At 37.8% G+C, this 21,411-nt stretch overlaps 1 protein-coding gene across 1 annotated transcript in view; it reads right to left on the bottom strand.

The window, feature by feature from the left end:
- The window catches only part of OSBPL3 (oxysterol binding protein like 3), a 67,201-nt gene that overhangs the window by 18,297 nt on the left and 27,493 nt on the right, over positions 1-21,411 (bottom strand). The window contains exons 3-13 of the mRNA XM_009638664.2: positions 16,219-16,335; positions 15,957-16,010; positions 15,750-15,863; positions 14,803-14,973; positions 11,311-11,437; positions 10,371-10,474; positions 10,128-10,220; positions 9,397-9,553; positions 6,882-7,012; positions 1,028-1,162; positions 228-321 (exon numbers count right to left, since the gene is read on the bottom strand). Of these exons, the coding sequence (XP_009636959.1) occupies positions 228-321; positions 1,028-1,162; positions 6,882-7,012; positions 9,397-9,553; positions 10,128-10,220; positions 10,371-10,474; positions 11,311-11,437; positions 14,803-14,973; positions 15,750-15,863; positions 15,957-16,010; positions 16,219-16,335 (1,297 nt within the window). The remainder of the gene's footprint in view (positions 1-227; positions 322-1,027; positions 1,163-6,881; positions 7,013-9,396; positions 9,554-10,127; positions 10,221-10,370; positions 10,475-11,310; positions 11,438-14,802; positions 14,974-15,749; positions 15,864-15,956; positions 16,011-16,218; positions 16,336-21,411) is intronic.

Genomic DNA, 21,411 nt, shown 5'->3' with positions numbered 1-21,411 from the left:
TCTTTGCTGATACAGAATGACCATCTTGCTTAATCAACGGTTAATCAGATTAGCCAGAATGTGCTGTTCAAAGCCAATCTGAGGCTGTAAGAGAAAAAAACCACAGGCTGTTTACATCTCAAAACCTGTAATATCAAATTATTTCTAGTAAGAGATGAAAAAAAATATCCCAAACAAAAAGAAACAAAGACAATTCTCAAAATGGTATCATAAAACACTGAACTTACCTAAAGTTTGTCTTTCATTCTCTATGTCATTGCTTAGGTTATCTTCTGAGACATTATCACTGATATCACTTACATACGAGTCATCATCTGATACCTGAGTGTGGGGTGGGGAAATAAGCAAGATACATCACTCATTAAAATAACCCCATATTCACATGAAAATTGTTACTTTCTGCTGCAATTACTGTTTTAATAGATTTGAACTGTTTAAGCCGTGTTTCAATATTACAGGAAAGTACTAAGAAGTCCCAAGACACAGTTGAATTAGGGAGAGATCACCATCATTGAAAATTCAATTATTCTTTTAGTGGAAACATGCTTCATCTTCTTGGCCCCACAGCTTAGAAGGCTTTCCTCATATCAAAAGCCAAGGTTTTTATGGAGTCTGAGAGAGGTGACAAAATGAGCTAATTAAGTTTCAATATGCATGACATTAGCCCCAAGGGTACCCTACAGGTACCACAAGGTCAGGTATGTATATGTATTTCTATGATACAATTTCTTAAGCACCTGTACAATGGCTCAAGGCAGACAGTACAATAGATGCAGTATCTGCATACTAGCTACCTCACTGCCATTTGCCTCAATGTGCATGTAAGACTCCTCCATAATAATTGTTACATTTTACTGTGAAGAGACAATGACAGCAAATAAATATACGCAGCATATTAATTTCTAAATGTTTTGAAAATTTTCATTTTCTGGCAGTCATCTGATGTGCAGTTAGCACTCAGAAAGACTGCATGTGAAACAGCACATAAGAAACTACATCAGAATGATGTCAATCTTAATGCTCAGACCTCATTTTCTGAAGAGCTAGCAGACAGCAGGACTTCCTGTGCATCAAAAAATTCTGTGAGAGAGTCAGCTACAGACAGTCTGCTTTCATTGGAGACCTGGTGAACCAGACCTCTGCTTTCTTCTCTTGAATTTTCCTGTTTAAAAGAAATAAGAAGTTTTGAGAAAAGTACCGCAAATAGCATTCATGCATGCAATTCCACAGTCACATAACTTAGAGGGCTGTGAAACACTGGGAGAAGATTACACATGCTCCTCTCAAGTTTAGTGAAAGGTAGCATGTGTTTCAAAGAGGGATGTAAAACCAAAGTAAAACAGACCAAAGAGAAGAAGAAAAAAAAGAAGGAAAAAAAAAGCAATGCATATTCAGTAAATCAGTTATGGTGCTGCATGTATTTCCACCTCCCTCCCCCCCCCAAAAAAAGTAAAAAAGCTTTGATATTTGAGTGAATTATCCAGATATACACAAGTGTATCATCAAAAAGCCCTCAGAAGAACAAAAGAACAAAAATCTCTTTCTATTACATCCTAGATTCACATCCCCTTCTGATCTTAGCAAATGAATTAGTCTTTTCCTCCCAAGCCTTGCTTAATGCAAAGCCTGTGGTGCAGTGGCATACAAAATTCAAGGGGGCAAAGCTGCTTTCTATATATTAGCAATGCTTTCCTAACTCTCTTTCTTCACTAGATCAGTTTCTATGCCATGCTTTGGAAAGCTTTCCTTCATATCCACACCTGAGATAGCTCCGTGTTAACCAAAACCAACATGTAAGTGACATTGCTTTTGCTACTGCAGGCGTGTTTGACTGCCATGGAGATCTCAGCAACTCCTCCCGTGGAAGCTCTACAGATCATTGGCATAAGCAGAGTTCCAAAAGGTGGCCTAGCAAAGATGGGGCAACCAATGAGACTTGGTTTATTTTCTAGATGCCGTAAAAAAGTTGGAGAACATTGCGCACTATTGTCTTCCCTGATAACTCCACCAATGCTAAGAAAAAGGGCTAGCTGGCCCAAAGGAGCGAGTGTATCAGCTGCTCTTGAGCTTTTCTGCATGAGATCCTTTACTAACTTGTAACCACGACTGCCCTATTATAATTTTGCAGGAATTGTAGTGTTTTACTTTCACAGCAACATCATGAACAATCTGACAAGCCTATAATCAAACTGACAAATCTTCTTTCAGAGCTTTTCTGCTGGCAGATTTTGCTATAGTATGGAATGTTATTCAGTTCGTGCTGATAATGGTGACATGGTAAAAAACCAAACTGTTATCACACAGACGACTCTTAAAAAAAAAAAAAAAAAACCAAAAAAAAACAAAAAACAAAAAACCCAACCAAACTTCTGATACAGCAGCAAGAAAAGAGGAAACCTCAACACTGTCTCTTCCGTGGGAAAGCAGTTACAAGTTAAAAAAAAAAAAAAAAAAAAATCTTACACATGTGAGCATTGCTACTGGGAATGTTTCCAATACTATTTTGAAACTGAGAAGGAAAGTGAGCAGGAAAGGCTCACAAAAGAACAGCAGGTTTTTATATCTATCATATGAGAGTTTCAGTTTGTCTTCTTTCATGTTCCCACTCTGACATGATAAACTACACCATAAACTACTCAACAGACAAACTAAATTTTTACCTTACGCAAAGGCTTGAGATACCAGTTTATACTGCTTCAGTTTTCACAGGTCTAGCGTAGCACCTGATGTATCATTTAGAGCCAAGTGTTGTGCAGTGGCCCTGTCTTCCTCACAGCAGCCCTACTGTATCATAGTGCTCAGACAAATCTGAAGTGAAACTTCTCTACTGTAAGTGATTTCATCCTTAAGTTCCATCCCAAACCATGGCAGATGGAATTTGTGAATGAAACCTCTTAAGGACCTTTAGAAAGCTATTTTTGTTGTGTGTGTGTATATATAGTGCATAGAACAAGTTTCAGAAATAATCCATTGTCATTGCAAGGACTGCCACTAAGTAAGAAAATAAAGAACTCCTGAAATTAAAAACCCAATGCATTAATGCTTGTCTGGATAGCAGTTAAAGTGCCGTTCAAATTCTCATGGGATTAAAAGCAAAAGGCATTAGAATGATCAACTACCTTAAAGAAAAACAAAACAAAACAAAACAAAACAGAACCAAAACACAGCTCTACTAAAACTGAACTAAACCAGAAGTGGACAGAATAACTAAACTGTCTTTAAAAATAAAAGGAAATAATAAGTTATATAAAACCCCCAGCATTATATGCACTCAAGTCCTAATGAAAGATTTATACTACAGGCAGAGCAGAAGTTTCTGCATGAGTTAACATTTAGGCAAATCCATCAGAAATAACACAGGTCTTGCTTCCCTCACTAGCACCGTTAACACCTAGATCCTATGACCTATAAATACACCATATGCACATGCATTCTGCAGCAAGCCAAAAAACTGTCTGAACATCAGTACGTCTCAAACTGGCTAACTGGATATGTAGAAGACTCTCTGGCTTGACATAAAGAAAACTAAATGGCTGAAAGGGCTCTTGTATGCCTCATTTCTTTGATCCTTTCATGGAAATGTCTGATAGTTGTTTTAAACCTTACATGAGCCACACTGGTAGCCAGCATTCTGGCCTAACAATATTGAGACATGAGGGTAACAAGGTGGCAGTTCTGCTCATGCTGAATGGGAAGTGGGGAGGAGGCGAGGCAGAACACCAGGAACCAGTAGCAAAAAGCAATGGAAGTGTGCCCAGGAAAACTGCTCACAAGTCTTTGAAATCAAATATCACTCAAGGCATCATCAGAAAAGACTCATAACCATGAAAGCGGACTCGTTTTACTAACACAATACACCACACGAAAAACAGGACAAGATGCAGCTATGCAGCACTGTCTAGGTGTAGGGGCTTGAGGAACAGACATCACTGAAAGAGGAAATCCATACCCACCTTCACCAAATCTGGACTTGATTTTGCATTAGATGCTGAATCAAGGATCATAGATTCGGCATGTATTCTGCGTAACCGGTCTTTAAGATCTGTGTTTTGTGCTATTGCCTGGAATATTTAACAAAAATATTTGGGATATAAAGTTCTCTCAACTAATTTGAACGTGGCTTTATTGTATAAAAAGGGGTGAAGAGTATTTAAAGTGCAGTATAAAACACCACCACCACCAGATTTTTTTACTGGTTCAGCAAATCATTTATTATAAATGCTTCAAATCTTGTTCCTTATCTATCAAATTAAAACTATTTTTGTTCAATGTGAGGGAAGAGACACATAAATGGAGGAAAAAAGCAAAAGATGGCAGGGATTTTTCAAGTTACCAGGTTTTGCAAGCTGATTTAATAAGTTATAAATTAATTTTGTGCATCTTTTCTTTTCAAGCTCCTTTCCTTCACCCCTGTCTCCAACCTAGCCTCTCTCAACATCAATTCTTACTCTTGCCACTTCCAAAACCACCTGATTTTCCCATCAGCTTGGTATACTAACAGTTGCTTTTGCCTTCCAGTGACAGAAATAAGATTTAAATTCAGACGGGTACAGAAACAATTTGTGTCCTATAGGCTTATAATGGCAATGACCAGAATAAAAAGTCTCTACTGCAAACTCACATTTGTTACATGTTATTTACTCATGCTGGGTGCATCTGACAGACAGGTGTCAGTTAGAGTAGACTTGTAGGACGAGAATACAACCCTGCCTGCAATGAAAATATCTCTAAAAAAAAAATTGGGTTACTAAATTTGGAACAATACTGAAGACTTACTGCCCATTTTAGTGATCTGAATCAATACCAGGATGTGGAGAGCCCTGCTGTTTACACACCTGCTTTGTCCCACATATGCTTCTGATTTTGACAGTAAATTTTTGCTGGAAATAGTCTTGAGGGAAGGAAAGACAGTAAGTTCCAAGTGATTATGAAGGGGAGGAAGTTGTTCCTGGCTTTACATATGTGTGGTCTGAATTCACCATACAGACATGTATCACTTCCCTGTCAAGTGTTCAAGCGGACAGCATTGAGTTATACCCACAACATCATATAAGTGCAAAAAAAAAATTTACTCAGCTTCCCTCTAATAGCATCTTCCAATTTTCATTGTTTGCTACAAAGTGTTTTCTTCCTTCTATTGTCTTCTTCCTCCCCCCAAAACAAAAATATTGTCCTTTTCCCCATTCTGTATTTGCTTTTCTTAGACTGCGTGTAGGTCAAGGATACTATCTTAATGAGGGAGAAGCAGAGGCAGAGATGCTAATTTTGTGGTGTTTTATCCACTTTAAATCTGTTCACTTTTCTTCCCTTGCCAGGCTGATGAGAGCAAAACAGACTTATGTTTGATAGCTTTCAACCCGTGAGTCTGATTTTTTGTTCCTCTTGAACAGAAAACAAATTGGAATGAGCAACAACAAACACTAAGTCAAAGTCATCAACATAGGACACTCTTGAAAGGGAGTCTTAGAAATATGTCAAGTTTATCATATCCATGCTTCCATACATCTTCAGAGGAAGCTTATTCCTTTCTGCTACCGGATCTCTGCTGTACAGTGTGAGATTTCTGCTGGCATCATGGCTTTACAGACCTGCAGGCTAAGAATAGCTCTCACAGGTGTTAACTTCTGCTGAAACTGCCAAGGCTCACAGATGACATCTGGATGGGCTACAAAAAGCTTATTAAGCATCAGATAAGACCTAAAAGCATGACTTCAAGACATTCAGAAGATGAAGACGGACAACAGAATTTTATTGCTCAGAAAAAAATGTCATGCTAAGCTGAGTGCTCACTGAGTTCAGAAATCTTAAAAATGGATTTTTTTATATAAAATGGTAGGCAAATAACACTGAGGAAATAAAAGTGACCCATTCAAATATCAGAAGTGGAACATCTGAAAGCCAAAACCAAAGAAGTAAAAGTGAGTGAGTACAGTTATTATACAACAGGTTTCAGCTTTCTCTAAATACTACAAAGACATCACAGCCTCTAAAGGTCTAGGCAAAAAGGCACGTTACACACTTAAAAAACTATAACCATATGCAGCTTTTGTAAAACAAAGGGATATATTCATACTGAAATAATTCTAAGATGATCTATATCACATTTATCAATGCCAGAGAGTCTCCACTGCCTCTGATTAGAAATTTGCAACACTGAAATTTTAAGACCATGGTAATAATGGCCCTCGTTGCTCTGAAATCAGATCACTGTTTGCTTGACACATTCAAACATGACCAGCCTGAAAGTTCTGGTCTCAAGCAATTATAAAAAGCACACCAACCAAAAACCCTACCTTTTTAAAGAGCACATTCTTTTGTCATTCAGAACTCTGCCCTAATAGCTCCATTGCTGCTTTTAGATCACTAACCGATAATTAAGGTCGGAAGTCAATATAAAGAAGCTGTACTTGAATTTGCTTTGCACTGTCTTGGTGCAGCATGGTGAAGCTCTAGTGCATTAGAAGGGACAGCTGAGTGCTTTCAGCCACTCTCACCTTTATTTTAAGCAAGTCATACGGTGAATACTTGACTGCTGTTTAGGAAAAGAAAAGGAAAAGGAAACCCGCACCCTACCAGAACTAAGTGATTAAACAGTGCACATTCTGAGAGAAAGTAGACTCGTCGTCACAGAGCAGCCCTCTGATTCTTAACATCAAATAATACAGATTATACCTAAATCAATCTGTCCCACTTCAGTGATTTCACAATACCTTTAACATTTAGAAGTCTTTGAAAAACATCATATATAACAACTTACTATGATTCAATACTGCAAATTCTAGCACAGAACAGATACTAAAGAAACAGAAATTAACTACTATAAAATTTAAAAGTAGTATCTGATGACAATGAAGCTTGCTGAACTTCAGCATGTTACTTACAGATGTTAAGGCATTCTTCAAGCCAACTATTTGTGCAGATGGTGATGAGGATACATCGTGCTCCAGCATCTGCTTCAGCTTTTCTCTCTCTGTAGATATGGTGCTGAAAGCTGACCTCAAGGTGAAGTAAACTAGAATCGTTTCATAAAAAAAAACCCAGTTAAAAACAGCTACCAATTGTATACATACCAGTTATGTAAAACTTCAATGACATATCATTTATGGTGACAGAAACAAGAATTTAGGTTGCGATATTATGGGTGGGTTACTAAAAACAGGTAATATTAATCAAGGTTATAGGGTAGACTTTTTAGTAGGAGAAATGTTTATGGTGAATGCTACCATGTTGACTATATTAGCCACAGTCAAAATTACTCTGATTATTTGTGACAGATGGCAACAAAGCTAACTAACCACATCTGCTCTTCACTTGCTTTTGTTCCCCAATTAGCTTGAATCTTCAGATGGTCATGACTCTATTCCACATTCCTTTAAGAATTCCAGTGGGGGAGAAGAGAGGGAAGAAAAAAAATGAAATAGAAAAAAAAATAATCAAAAAAAGCAGCTATAACACATGCTGTGCCACAGCTACTGGGTTAGTAGTTTCCCCACAAGCAAGTCAACTGTGGTGTTGAGTTTTGTTATCTCTTTTTGGGATAAAGCAATTTCAGTTTGTTAGATGATTTAGTGACTCAGCTCCTGAACATTGTGCATGTTACACTGCTACTTCTACTCCTTCCTGAGCCAGTTATCACCAGTCTGAAACATTTAAATCAAACAACAGATCATGCAGTTTTAAAATAATTTTAAAATCCCCATTTAAAGGGGAAATGCACTTTTTTTTTTTTTTTTTACTTTTAAGGCATTTAATCTTCTTTTTTAACCACAAGGAATAAAAATTTATTTGAGTAATGTTTGTTCATGTAGGATTTTAACATTTATCTAACTTGAGAATTAGAGGATTTGTAAGGGCCTAATCAAGCCTTGTAATACAGTCGTGACAACTGTCAGTGCAAAAACGTACCCATTTACAGGGAAACAGAGATACAAAATCCGAGCATGGATGCATGGAAAGGACAAAGAATGAGAAATCTCTGATACCTCTCTCTTCTAATCCACTGAGAGTTAACCTGAATCATCACCACTTCATTAAGTATTTGATGTAACCTAATTTACTCTTATAAGAAAGGTATATTTCAACACTGAAAACCATTACCAAAGCTAATTCTCATACTTATTTGAAGAAATCTTTAACAGTATCACAGGGGGTGGGGAGGAAGACGTATCCACTATGATCTATTTTATGTTAGCCTTTCATATGTGATGACATGACGAGAATCTTCAGTGACCTTAAATGTCATTTAGTATATAATAATTCTTGAAAATTTAAGTTAGTATACAACTTAATAAAGTACTAATGTTACATTTTATTTCATTTACACCAAAAGCTAAAGAAAAAGTTTTCTTCACTACCCCTTTTTTGGAAGGGGTGTGGTTTAAAGCAACTCTGGAAAAAAATTCTTTATACTCTTAATAAAACAATACTGTATTAAACAGTACCAAGTCAATTGTCCCCTCAATGCATCGGCCAACCTAACCAAAATTTCTGACATGGACATTTCAGGTAAGATGATCTCGAGTGGAAGATTTCTTTGCTCTGCTTAATAGCAACTTTTCCAACTGCACCCCACCCCCACTTCTTTTCTCCTTTTGGAAAACATACATCAGTTTTGACTATAATTAACTTCATAATATTTACTACTTTGATACATTTCTTACATAATGGAATCAAGATACAGCAGCACTAGAGGGGAAAAACAAGCAAAGAATGCTTATTAATAACTTCAACCATTATCTTGTGCAAAAGGGGACAAAGCCAATACTCCCAAAAGTCTTTCAGATGTAAATGCTTAAGTGACTTCCTCACTGAGATTACTTAAACAATAAAGATGTTTCTGGTGCGAGGGTGATGGAGCAAAGCACTGCTAATGAAGAATGATTTTGAGAAGAAACATTTCTAGCCAAGCTGCCCCTCTGGCTGCTTTACATGATTTTACTCTTCTGTATTCACTAAAAATAGGTTACTACCATAGCAACCCTAGCATCACCAACAAATGTTGACTCTGAAATACAGTGAAGCACACTGACTATACAAACATACATGTACTCATATACACACATATGCATGCAAACACAAAAGAATACAAATCTGCTGTTGTGTTTATAGCAACTGATTTTAGCATTTTTACCTTTCGGCAAAAAAATACAACCTAGGTTTTTAGCACATAAAACAAAGGGATGTCCTTCATTAAATAAAAAATAAGAAACCATGATGATTAAGCCACTTTTTTCCAATGAGTCAAGATCTCAACATTTGCAATTCCTCAAGGGAATTAAAGGAAGGGAGGGCATTTTCTGCTTTTTCTGAACATTAAACAGGAAGCATTCTCAGAAGTCACATCATTATTTAAATCGTGAAAGTATAAAACCACATGTGAAAGACAATTTCATTTACCTTTATGTGCAACGTGAAATAAGTCCTCTTGCATTTTAGTAAATTCTGATGATGTTTCAGAGCCATCAGAGTAATTTTTCTCCTCTACAAAATCTATTGTAGATAAGTTAGGATTGGAAGCATGCAGTCTCATAGGGGCAGAAAATACTGAAGGCACCTGTAAGGAGGACAGCCATTTGTGATGTTTTTCCAAACTGTACAGAAAATTTTGTCTTATTGTACCCACCTGGGTTACATATTGGAGACATCCAAAATGGAAAAACTACTGTCAATCACCAATAGGCTTGGAATGGATGACACCTAGCATATGAAACCATAAATAAAACTTTGCCCAAGCTATTGTAATTGGAGATTTGGCAAAACTCCAGGAACAAGCCCATTGAGAGCTGTAGCATATGCTATACTATTTTTCCCCACTTAGAAGTATCTAATCACATGGCCTCTGGATGCAAATGTGTACAAAACTATCTGGAGAACTTGCAAAAATCTGTACTAATAAAAAAAAACCCACCTCCACAACCCTTCAGATTGGAGGCAGAAGGTAGCAGCACAGATCCTATTGCAGATATCAATGACAATATATTTGTGTTTTGTCTGATATTTTACCACTTAAAATGAGCTAGCACAGAACACTACTTAGAAAGGATTCATATTCCCTGAACTGGTTACACCAAGAAGGGATCAATAACTAAGAAGTGGAGAAACACAGGTACTGAAAGGACTGAAGTTACCTGTAACGTTCCTTTAGCTTCTTTCCCAACAACTCTGGATCGCCACCTCCTGTGCGTTCTCTTTTCCTTCTTCGGGCTTTCAAAAGGTCCAACCTTTTAACAACACACAAAGGACAAAAATAATACAGATGGCCATAAAACTAGCAGAGCCAAGAATAAATACCTTGACCCTTTAGGATTTGGGGTTGGTTTTTGGAATTGCAAGGGGAAACTTTTTTTGGTTTTGTTTTTTAAACAACAAACCTGCATAGCATTTATAGCAGGCGCTGAATATGTCCTGTGAAGAACATCCATGCTCTGTAACAGCTGGTTCATTTCCAGTAAATATGTGTGACAGTTGGAGAGGTCTGTTTTGAACAAGAGAATATTTTCAGTTGCCCTAAAGTAACAGACACACTGAAAGTTTTTTTTCTTTGTAGGTTAGTCTTATTTTGATTGTAGCTAGCATAAGTTATTAATTGACTAAAAGCACATTACTAGATGACTGGATTAAAAGCTTGTATCCTTCTATCTTCAAGTTCAAATTCAAAATATGGAAATGCATCTATATGGTGTGTATAATGAACATGATATTTTATCCCAGTTGGTTGCAGAAAAATGAGAATAATGTGATTATTACTGCAGTTTGGGACGACTCAGAGCTCCTCGTGGTGAGGGTAACAGGCCTCAAGACTGAATTGCACATTCCAAGCTAGAGACAAAGCTCCTCTATATCAGAGCTGAAGCTCATTTTAGAAGTTTAGAACTTTACCAAGTAAGAAACACACAGTCACTACCAACATGAGAAAGATCTTCATTCTCTTAGGAAAGCATGAAAGCAGAAGATGACTTTGTAGTACAAAGATTTAGTGCTTTATAAACGACTAGATTTTGGATGCTTTCCTTTTTGAATACTCAACTTACGAAAGTTTGAATCTTACTACTGAAGATGATGTTCGTATATAAAAGAAAATGTACTGAAATACATAGGTTCCTTGAAGAAGTGCCCACAATTGATACCCCAACATCCAAAATCACTAGTCCTTTTGAAAACAAGTGAGCAGGCAGTTATTCAACCCCTTTCCTCCCTCCAGTTTCAGAGAAAACTCTAACTGTAATGACTACTTACAGTGTAGTACTCTCGTTGTCAAGAAAAACTAGGGGAAGAATTAGGCTACGTTCAACTTCCTTCAAATATCATTACCTCTTGAGCATTTTTCCATGTCTTCAGAAGACTGTAGCCAAGATGAAATCCTGGACTCATTACTCGAAAAGGAAAATGACAAGTTACCTCCAGCTGACAATGAATTCTGTTTGGTCAAGCTGCCTGCCTGTTCCAAAGAAGAACAAATAAATAATTAACAAACAATATTTTAATGCTGTATACACAAATTTTGACAACCGACTGTTGAGGTCTACGATCAAGGACAAGGACTGAAGGCAGCAATAACATGGAGGAAAAAACTGTATGAACTAGACTAGGTGTACAGTCATTGAGCATAATGTCAGGGTATCTAACCTAACTGCTGTCCACGAGCAGTGGAAATACTAAAGGAACCCTAAAAAATTGCTGGAAACTGAATTTTGAGGAAGGGCATAGTTCTGCATCAATTAAGCCAACTTAATACAATTAAAGCACCATATCTGAACATGGCCAAAGTTGGACATTCTGTTCCTTCTCCATGTTCCTCAAAGAAGCCCCAAAAGTAACTTAAACGTAACACGAACTTATTTGTTAAAGCTATTTTTCAGTGAAGAAAGCAAGATCTACTACATGTTATTTAAAAATTTTACTGAAGGTTGTATGAATTTAGAATGGATTTGGCTTGACAGGCCTTTATACATGTGTGACCATACACCTCATCTGGGTAAATACAACCCTTTTGTAACATCTCAGTAACCATTTTCAAACTCATGTCATTTTCAGCACTGCCCACTATCAGATGCTTCAGGAGATGCTGGAAATTCTCTGCAAGAGCTAATTGAGCATTATAATTCAGTAGTTTCCAATGGGAAGAAATTTCTGCCCGATACTACTACCAGTTGATTGTGGCCTATAGTGCTGTTTTCTTTAATGTAACTACAAATAATAGCCATTCAAATGCCTAATTATTTTTTGACCTTACTAAACCTTTCATCTTTAGTAGTATCTATGTCAGGAAGTTGTACAAATTACACACTTTGTCAACATCTTGTTTAAAATCAGTTATAAAATGTTTCATCTTAAGGGCCATTACATGACCATTTTACCAATTATGAGAAAAGCTGACTAAATTGTTTGGCTCTTCTCTAAAGCATACACTTTACAAACTTCGTTACCTCTTGCTCAGCTTATATCAAAACTCAGGTAGTACTAGTTTTAAATCTATTCATAGGAAACATCTACAAATCAGTCAGTTGCCTGAGTTTTCTTAGTTGGTCTTTTTAAATTTGCAATATAAGCTCCAACTTAGGTTGCAGAATAAAATAAAATGCACTATCCACATGATGCCATTCTGTACTATTTCAGTTTATATAGTCAGTATGCAATGGTAGTCAGGACCAATAAGCAGACATTTTAAATTTAATCTATGTAGTTTAGCTGTTTTATTCCTACATAAAGCTGTATGAGCTTTAGTCATCTATATACGTATAACGAAATAATAATCCCAATGTCTTTAAAAGCACAAGTAAACTGAATTTAAAGATGAGCAATTGTATTGGCATTTTGGTAAACAAAACCTACATTTATGTCTTCAGAAATCTATCTCATATGACCAGCTTTTCCAGAATTCACATACATGAGGGGCACGAGCAGGACAGAAGAAGGAAGTAGGCATTATCAAAAAATTACCAAGTAGGCAAGAGAGAGTTTGTATAGCTCCAGTTAGCATAGTTTTGCTTTTCATCAGCATGGCTAAGCTTTAGAATCCAAGCCTTCCACATACACTTATGTAGATACATAAACCTACCTCCCAACAACAACAAAAAAAAAACCAGATGTGAAAACTGATCAGGTGTTTCTAAAAGCAAATAAAATGCAATGCAAAGTTCACTCGATATATTTTTCTCAAAATAACCTAACTGCTGGATTGATATTAACTAACATCAAGCGAGGGCTAGTGTAAATTGGCAAACTTCCATTTAGTTTAAGCAGAGCTAAGATGATTAACTGCAGCTTAAGAACTATCCCCTTCTATTTTTCACATGAAAATAAATAGCGCTTCTTTGCAGTGCAAATCTGGATTAATAAATTAGAAGTGAATTAAAGTCTTTCATGCCAAAGAAGAAATGGTTAGTTTCCTGACAGCATACGAGCATAGATTTTCAGATATGCTGGTCACATGGATTTTTTTTTTTTCCTTTTTTTTTTTCTCTTTGAGAAACAGGCATAGAGATATTAATGGGCTTTGCAATGTTCCACTTTTGCCCTCGATATTCTTCTCCCCCTCTATCGCTGTTGTCTTTTGGGAGAAAAGAACTAAATGGCACACGAGGTTTGCCATTTCCTTGCAGACACAGCCTCAGAGGAGCAGGCTGTCAGAGCCACAGAGGTGCTGGCACCACAGCAAGCATGCAGACAGCTCTTTGCAGAACAGCCCCATACTACAGGGTGAGTTAACTGTTCCTTCAGCTGCCTGCTCACACAGATCCCCTCCCTCTCAGCCACTAGCAAAAAGCTCTTCAGGCACATGTTTGTGCTTGGTAAAACTCAGTTACAGGGTAGTCCTACCAAAATGATGAACTGCAGGTACTGGGGGACAAGCCCACTCAGATCATACAGCAATATAGCCAGGGAAAAGAAAACCCTAGATCGGAGGGTAACAAAGAGCTGATTGCTGCTTAGGAGACACTTCTGGAGTTGACAGAAACAGAGCACCATTTCAGTTATAATAAGTAACACAGTACTGGTAAAAAAGACATTCTCAAAAGAGATCACTGGTTCTAGACTGGAGCAGAAGAGCTTCTTTGGGTGAACATGAGACAGTCAATGTGCAGACAGCTGAAGGCACAGAGGTTGTGTTCAGGCACAGAACACAATCGCTTTTCCATGAGACTGCATCAAAGAGGTCAGTTACGGTGTCAGACTGAGCATTTGTCAGGTCATTTGTGAAACTAACAGTCACAGATTTTACCTAAAGAGAAGTACATTGCCAGCTGGACCCATCCAGACCCCGTACCCATCTACAGCATGGTCCTTGGATTGGTTTCAATAATTCTTCTACATCAGTTAAAAATATGAATAGTGGCCACAGGTGATGGCTCTTGGATAATTCCTATATACTCCTCAGTTAAGCACAGTCAGATTCATTAATGTAAAAGGGGAGAGGTTTTATTAGCTAAAGGATAAATGAAGAAATACTAAAGGGAAAAAAAAATCTGGCTGAGTGCTTTTCTGTAACCCAGACTAATATTCACCAGTACGTATCAGACAAATACTGATAGATATCTCAAAAATTATGAGGATTCTAACTCAATATCCAGTTTTTAAAAGTAATCATGAAAATATAATTTACTGCATTAAAACAATAAGACAATATTAGAAAATTTAACAGCATCATAGAGATAACTGCTTAGGAGTAAATCAATAAATAATATAATTTTCCTCTTGACATTTTAGTTCATAACTTAAAACCCACCACAAACTTCCATTATGATCTTTACTTAATAAACACAAATCAGACTAATTTAATCCCTGATGAAAGCTCATCATTACCTTTCTACCCGGAGTAGAATCGCAGAAGCCAGTGACAGAGTCCGCAGTAGTAGACACAGGAAAGAAAAGATTATTGACGTCATGAGGAAACATGGAGATTTCGTTCTGACGGTACATTCTGTGATGACGAAGTTTTGCTACCCATTCGTCAAACAGCTCCTGAGACTTCACCTACACAAAATTACAGGCTTTGTAACATTCACATTCAAAATCACTAACAAAGAAACTAAGGTATTTTGTGCTCATTAGACAGCTAGTCTGGCTGACCTTTATTGGCAAAATATCCAGAAAGTTTTTCTAATAATGCTCCTACTAAAGCATATACTGTGTGAGCTTAAGCATGACAGAAAATTAATCACAGGATAAAGTAAAGAAAAAAGAGAAACTTCAATTAGTATAGTATAGAACACAATACTTAGCAACTTCTAGATGGTAAAAGCCCCAATACAAATAAAAAAATAATAATTTTATATTTCTTAATTGCCATTTTTAAGGCTTAGTCAAAGTTTAACTAACCACAGATAGAAATTTGATTTTGGTGATGTATTTTAAAACAATTTATCCAACAGGATAGATAAATATACACATTTGACTGTGGAAAATACTTCCTATAGATAAGACAAAGAGCAAGATACAACTACTGAAAATAAAAGCACTTGTGCAACAAGTGCATACCCTACGCTGAAAAAAGGGCTGGGTGAATAGAGTGCTGCTAAACATAAGGCATCTTCAAAGTTTTTATTTAGAACAGGTTTACCGACTCTGGAACAGTACAATAAAGCCTCTCAAGTTATAAAGTGTAAACTAGTCTGCTGATACTAAAAAGTAAGTTATTAGTGTAACTAACAGACCTCCTACTGTTTAAAAAAAAAAAAAAAAAGGTCTCCACCATACACAGCTAATGTTGTTATTTTGGGAGCAAGGTTATAACAGTCTTGAAGGCCTACCTTCAGATGGTATATCTGCTCTTCTGTATCCAGATCTATACATTTTGTTGATTTCTTTACAGACATGACAGAAAGTCCAACATCAATACAGCCATGAAGTTTCCCTCTCTCTATCTGCAAAAAAGTAAAAAGAATACAATCACTCACTCCATAATAAAGCATAATAATAATAATAATAATGGCCTTATAGCATTCCAGATCACTTACATCAGCTTGGCATTTAGAATACTTCAAAATCCCTCTGTCCAAAAAGAAGTATCTCTGTAACCAGAAATGCAGAGATTTAAAAACAAACAAAAACAAACAAACACCCCCAAAAAACCCAAACAAAAAACCAACAACAACCCCACCCCCTATTTTTTTTGGAGAACACTTCCTCTGCTCTTAAGTAACCTTTTTGCCACAAAACCACACCAAGCAAGTCCCACTCACATGGCATCAGGCTTTCAGATACACATTCCTTTCCTACCTTGTGCCAGCCCTTCAAAGGCCATTTCCTCTTTTTCAGCAAGCAGCCCTCCTGTTTCTGTGGCTCCTGGGTACAATTCATTGCTCCCCGGAGTCCTTCTACAATTTCCCAGCTGTCCTGCTTAAACAGAAAATCCAAATGTAGAAGATCTTTTTTCTTCCAAAGAACAGAAATGTTACAAGAGATTCAAGAGGCTATATGTAAAAAACCCACCAAATTATGTTGAAATCTAACCTTAGATCCATGTTTCTGTACATACATACACACAGTGTATAGCCACAGCCTAGTCACAATTTTGCCTAAAAAGCCTTCTGCCATCACAGGCAGAAATAGTCTATGCTAAAAGGATATGTTTTGTAGGTTATGAAGCAGCAATAAAAGCAGCAACATAACAGAGAAGAGAATAAATCTTATAGCATTTTTACAGTTCTTATTTATGGAATGACTGCTAATGACAATGTAACACGAGTTTCAAGATGTCTCATCAGAGATCTCATGAATTATTTATTTCCAGCTACCATAGGATTTGACAGATATAGAATTATGAACAACAGACAGGAAATGGAATGTGCTAGTTAGTACTATCCCCATATATTCGAGAGACAAAGAATACTTTAACGTATAGAATTTAATGACAAAAAAGGACTGATATGAAACACTTCAGGGAAAACGGAATTATACCAGGTAGATAAGTACTTGTGGTCCTCCCTGTAAGATACATAGGGCAGTATTCCCCAAAAGAACTTGACTGACTCAAAAAAAGCTTTACAAGAAAAATGAAACAAAAAATCAGCTAGAGTGCTAGTTGTGCTCATTTATCCACCTCCGAATCCTTAAGAATCCCCCCTGGAAACCTAGGAAAAAAATTACATCAGGTAATACGCTCATTAATAAGTAACAAGGCATAACGGCAAACCATCTTCAAAAAGACATTCATTAAACAGCTTAAGGAACCTGATCTCTTATTCCACCACGTTACTGACGGCACTCCAGTATTTCATTATTAGCTTCACCGCACTTTATGGAACAAACTGGAAAGCTGCTCTGCTTCCCTGGCTTGAGCTCACTCGCCACACCACAGGCTGCAAGGAGTAGAATCATGGGGCCGATCAGCTCCCGTCATGCCACACCGTACAGACACCCAGTGACTTTCTACTACCTGAAGGTAAGTCAAAACTGCAGTTGTCCTAACTGAAATTGTTATCAGGGCACCCATTTTGTGCCCCTAAAGGTTTGCGTTCTGTCCTTGTCAGTTTTGTAACAAACAGCTTCTTCACCCTCTCCAGTCTGAAAGATATTTTGACAGCTACTCAGATACCATTATTTCTAACCAACAATTATGAAATCATGTTCTTCTGACTGAAAACCAGAAGTTGCACTCCATATTCATTATTTTTTATTTTTACTACTTTTGATATACCTCAGAAAATGGAATTTCTCACTGCGTGGGAAGAAGGAATTGCGTGTAATGGGATCCGGGGGTTAGAAGGAGCTAAGAGATAAGGAATTATTTGCCTTAGCAGCACATGAAACAAAGTGGTGACTATACCCCCAAAGAGGAGCTAAAAGACCAAGAAAAGGGGAACGTCCTGACTCAGAAGGCCCGGCCAAATTGCATGAGGTCAGCAAAGATCTGTGGTAGCTGAGGGAAAGGCAAAGGCGGTGAGGGGAGATTGCGACCACCGACTCAAATCAAACCCAAAGAGACTTGCCCCTCCCCCCCCAACAAGGAGCATGCGTGCTCATTTACCCAGCAAGTGATGCCAATTTAAATATAATTAACCAATAGCAAATGTTACAGCAATCGCTAGCCATTTGATATGAACTTTGGCAGGTTTTCTTTAATCTTGTAACAAGATAAATATGTGGCAACTTTTTGCAATGGTGTGCTAGCTTTGTGGAGTTACCACTTAGCACCTATCTCTGTGCAGAAATGAAATAAAAGCAAATACCTCGACTCAGCTACTCAAGCCTCCACCGTTAAGAACTGCCCCCCCCCCCATTTTTTTTTTGACAGAACATTCCAGACTACAACCTTGAAATCCAAAGAGAAATGATGTTCTACCACCTCTTTTGCCATAAATGTAAATATTAGGCTACTAAATGCTTTCTGTGGTGGTCTTGGATTTCTTTTTCCTGTTAAAGATTATTTATTAACCCTTATATAATCACAAGGATGGGGACTGTTAGGATGAGAGAGAGCAGCCTCTTTAAATATCATCAAATATAGTGTACTGCTACAATTTACCTTAACTAAGTAACAGCTGAACTTACTGCTGCTTATATGTCCACGTGTGGATAAAATCTCATCTCAGAAAATATGATCGACTGAATGAGCCAATATAAAAAATAGTCTTGACGTTAGTCAATGTCAAATTGGGGACTTGGAAAAAGGTAAACAGTTAAAAAAGTGAGAACCTGATGGAACTAGTGAAAGATAATTCTAATTAAGAACTAACAGGAGCATCTGCAAGATTAAGAAAAACACTGTGTTTATGTTTTTGTTTCTTTCTTCTTGAAATTAGCCAGAAGACCTTAAAAGCTGGTTTGCCTGATTACCAAGCAAGCTATTTCCCTTTCCTTAGCTGAAACATATTAAACTGCAGTACTCAAACATGTAACTTTTCCACTGAGAATTAACCTGATAGCAGTCAAGACTAGTGAACAGCAGATCCTTTTCAGTATTCCAGTGTTACACCTAATGAAGCAATTTGCTTGAACTTCGGATCAAGTTCTCACATACTTTGGTTAAGTTTAAACACAGTATATGGTTGATAGAGTGGTCTGTCTTGCAGGAGACAAGCAGAAATTTGAGCACAATCAAGAAAAACACAAGAATCCAGACTCACCTTTCTACAAGCTTAGAAAGAAAGGGACTCCTGAAGTGAGACAGACCCATGCTACATTGCACATATGAGGTGAAGAGAAGGAAGCAGCTGAGAAATAGCTCAGCCAATTGCACCCATCTGGAATATACATGGTATCAAATAGTTTTGGTATAACTTTTAAATACAGAGCACATCCTGGCCTGCGTTACAACTCCAATTTTGTCTGGGCCTCTCCTGCATTCCAGGCACATGGTATCTCCCTGCAGGAGAGCCACATTTCTCACTGTTCTGGTCAGTGAGGTGGCCAAGAAAGTACCTCCACAATTTGAAAGTGTGAAAATGGGAAGAAAAGCCGGAGTGGGAGCACTTCTTCCCATCAAGCAGGCCCAATGGCTTGCCAAATCTCAGGTGAAGGCGAGTCTCTTACTCTCATTTCTGCCCTGGGAACCTCACACTTCACTTGCAAGCTTTATGAAAAGGTAACTAGTTGAATTAGAAATGGATCCTTTTAAAAGCACAAGACTATTTAGTCAACTAAGTTACCCAAGTAAAGGCAAGGAATAGCTTGGAGAATTAACAGTATGGGGAACTGCTGGTTCAACACTGCAATAACAGCATCTGGTCCTCTTCCACATGCATCTGTCCAGAAGAGTCCAACCTTTCCCACCTGAACCCCCAAATTCCCACATTTTTCAAAACAACACTGCTACAAATTTTTTGGGGTCTGTTCACTCTTGACCCAAACCCTACAGGATCTTGATCAGTATTTTGTTTTGCAAGAGATCTGACATCTCATTTAATGAGGAAAAAGCATCAGTTGGCTATTGCTGAGAGCAGCTGCAGAAGCAAAAGAAAACTGCTTACTCTCTAAAACGAAGGCAAATGAATCAGGCTGGTCGGTTATCATCTGTTTTCATCTGTCTGAAATAGCAGAGGAGCAAACTGGAGATACAGGATTTCCTGAAAGCTACTGGAAGCATTCAGATTATGCTCCATTTTAAACTCCGAGCTGAATGGCATTAACAGTTCTAGCATAACCCTGATGTCCAGACTGGTCATGTCTTAAGGTTATAATGCTGCAAAAGATGTTGTATCATTATGGGCCAATATCTGCACAAAATGATCAACACTGCATTTGCTGCCCAGGCAGAAATTTCACTTGCGGCTGAGAAGGGAACACAGTCTTTACTTTTCTCAGGTCCAGAGGTGCTCATTTCAGATCAGCACTGGAAAATCACCCTGTACTTGCTACTTGGCTTATACCTGCTCTGTGGCCAAGGAATAAAAACCATACACTTTGGTCTTCAGTGAGAAGTCTGTCATTAGGTAACTGTAGTAATTTTCTTCGTTTAACAAAATAAAAGCCTTCTCATTTTCTGCAATATTCTTTACCATACAGCTCCTCAAGGCAAATTATTTCAGGAGAAAGAATGAAGTAATGAGTTTGAACGGCTCTCAGACCGATGCTTGCAGTTGCAGCTCCCTGAACGAAACAGATGACAGTGCCAGACTTTCTTCCAGTGTAAAATGCAGTCAGTTGTACCGAATATTTTAAAGTGCCAAAAATAGAAACCTGCTTTGTGGAGGATAAGGGTTGGCATCAGCTGCAACTAAAGCATTTGTTACGGTTCATAAAATTGGCAGAAATGATTTAATTTTCTATTTTAGAGCACGAGTTTTTTTAAGAGGCTCTCCTGACATAAAGCTTTTCCCTACTGAATCTATTTTAAAAGTTAGTTAACATATTAGATTTAAAAAATAACTGCCATGATATATCTTCCTTTGATCACAGGTCAATTTAAATTTAACGAAGATCAACACCAGTTTTCCTTCCTCACAGAACATGGTTTGAGTTGTGGCTTTATGGAAGAGATCCCTTCCCATGACTGAAGGAGGGGGGCAGAGAAGAGCAGAGAGGTGGGAAGTGGCAGTAGCCTCCAAGCTGCTACAGGGCTTCAAGGTGAAGGTGATTTTAGTAGAATAGGATTAACTGTTAACCTCTTCAGTTCAGGCTGCAAATGTGTTGCATCCGGCAGAAAAGGGGCACTGAGTGCAGCAAAAAGGAGGAGTAGGCCCCTCCAAGTCCTGCAGCCTTGCTTAAGTCAACTCCTTTCTAGCACAATGGCCCATCTTCTGCACCACAGGACCATGCTCCACGACTCATACCAGCGACACACCAACACATAACTAAATTTCAGCAGACACAGCAGCCTTACACCACTGTGATTCCATATGCCAATCTCAGGTCACTTATTTGGTGCTAGTGTCGACTGGCAACAAAGTCTGTGCCAAGGAAATCAGAGGGACTCAAAACTCAGATCCCACTATTTTTTGGGCAACCTCGACACCACCCCATCCCCCCCCC

This window comes from Egretta garzetta, unplaced genomic scaffold, assembly GCF_000687185.1.
Source record: "Egretta garzetta isolate BGI_Z169 unplaced genomic scaffold, ASM68718v1 scaffold94, whole genome shotgun sequence".
Classification (NCBI taxonomy): Eukaryota; Metazoa; Chordata; class Aves; order Pelecaniformes; family Ardeidae; genus Egretta; species Egretta garzetta.
This window is presented reverse-complemented; position numbering and strand designations above follow the sequence as displayed.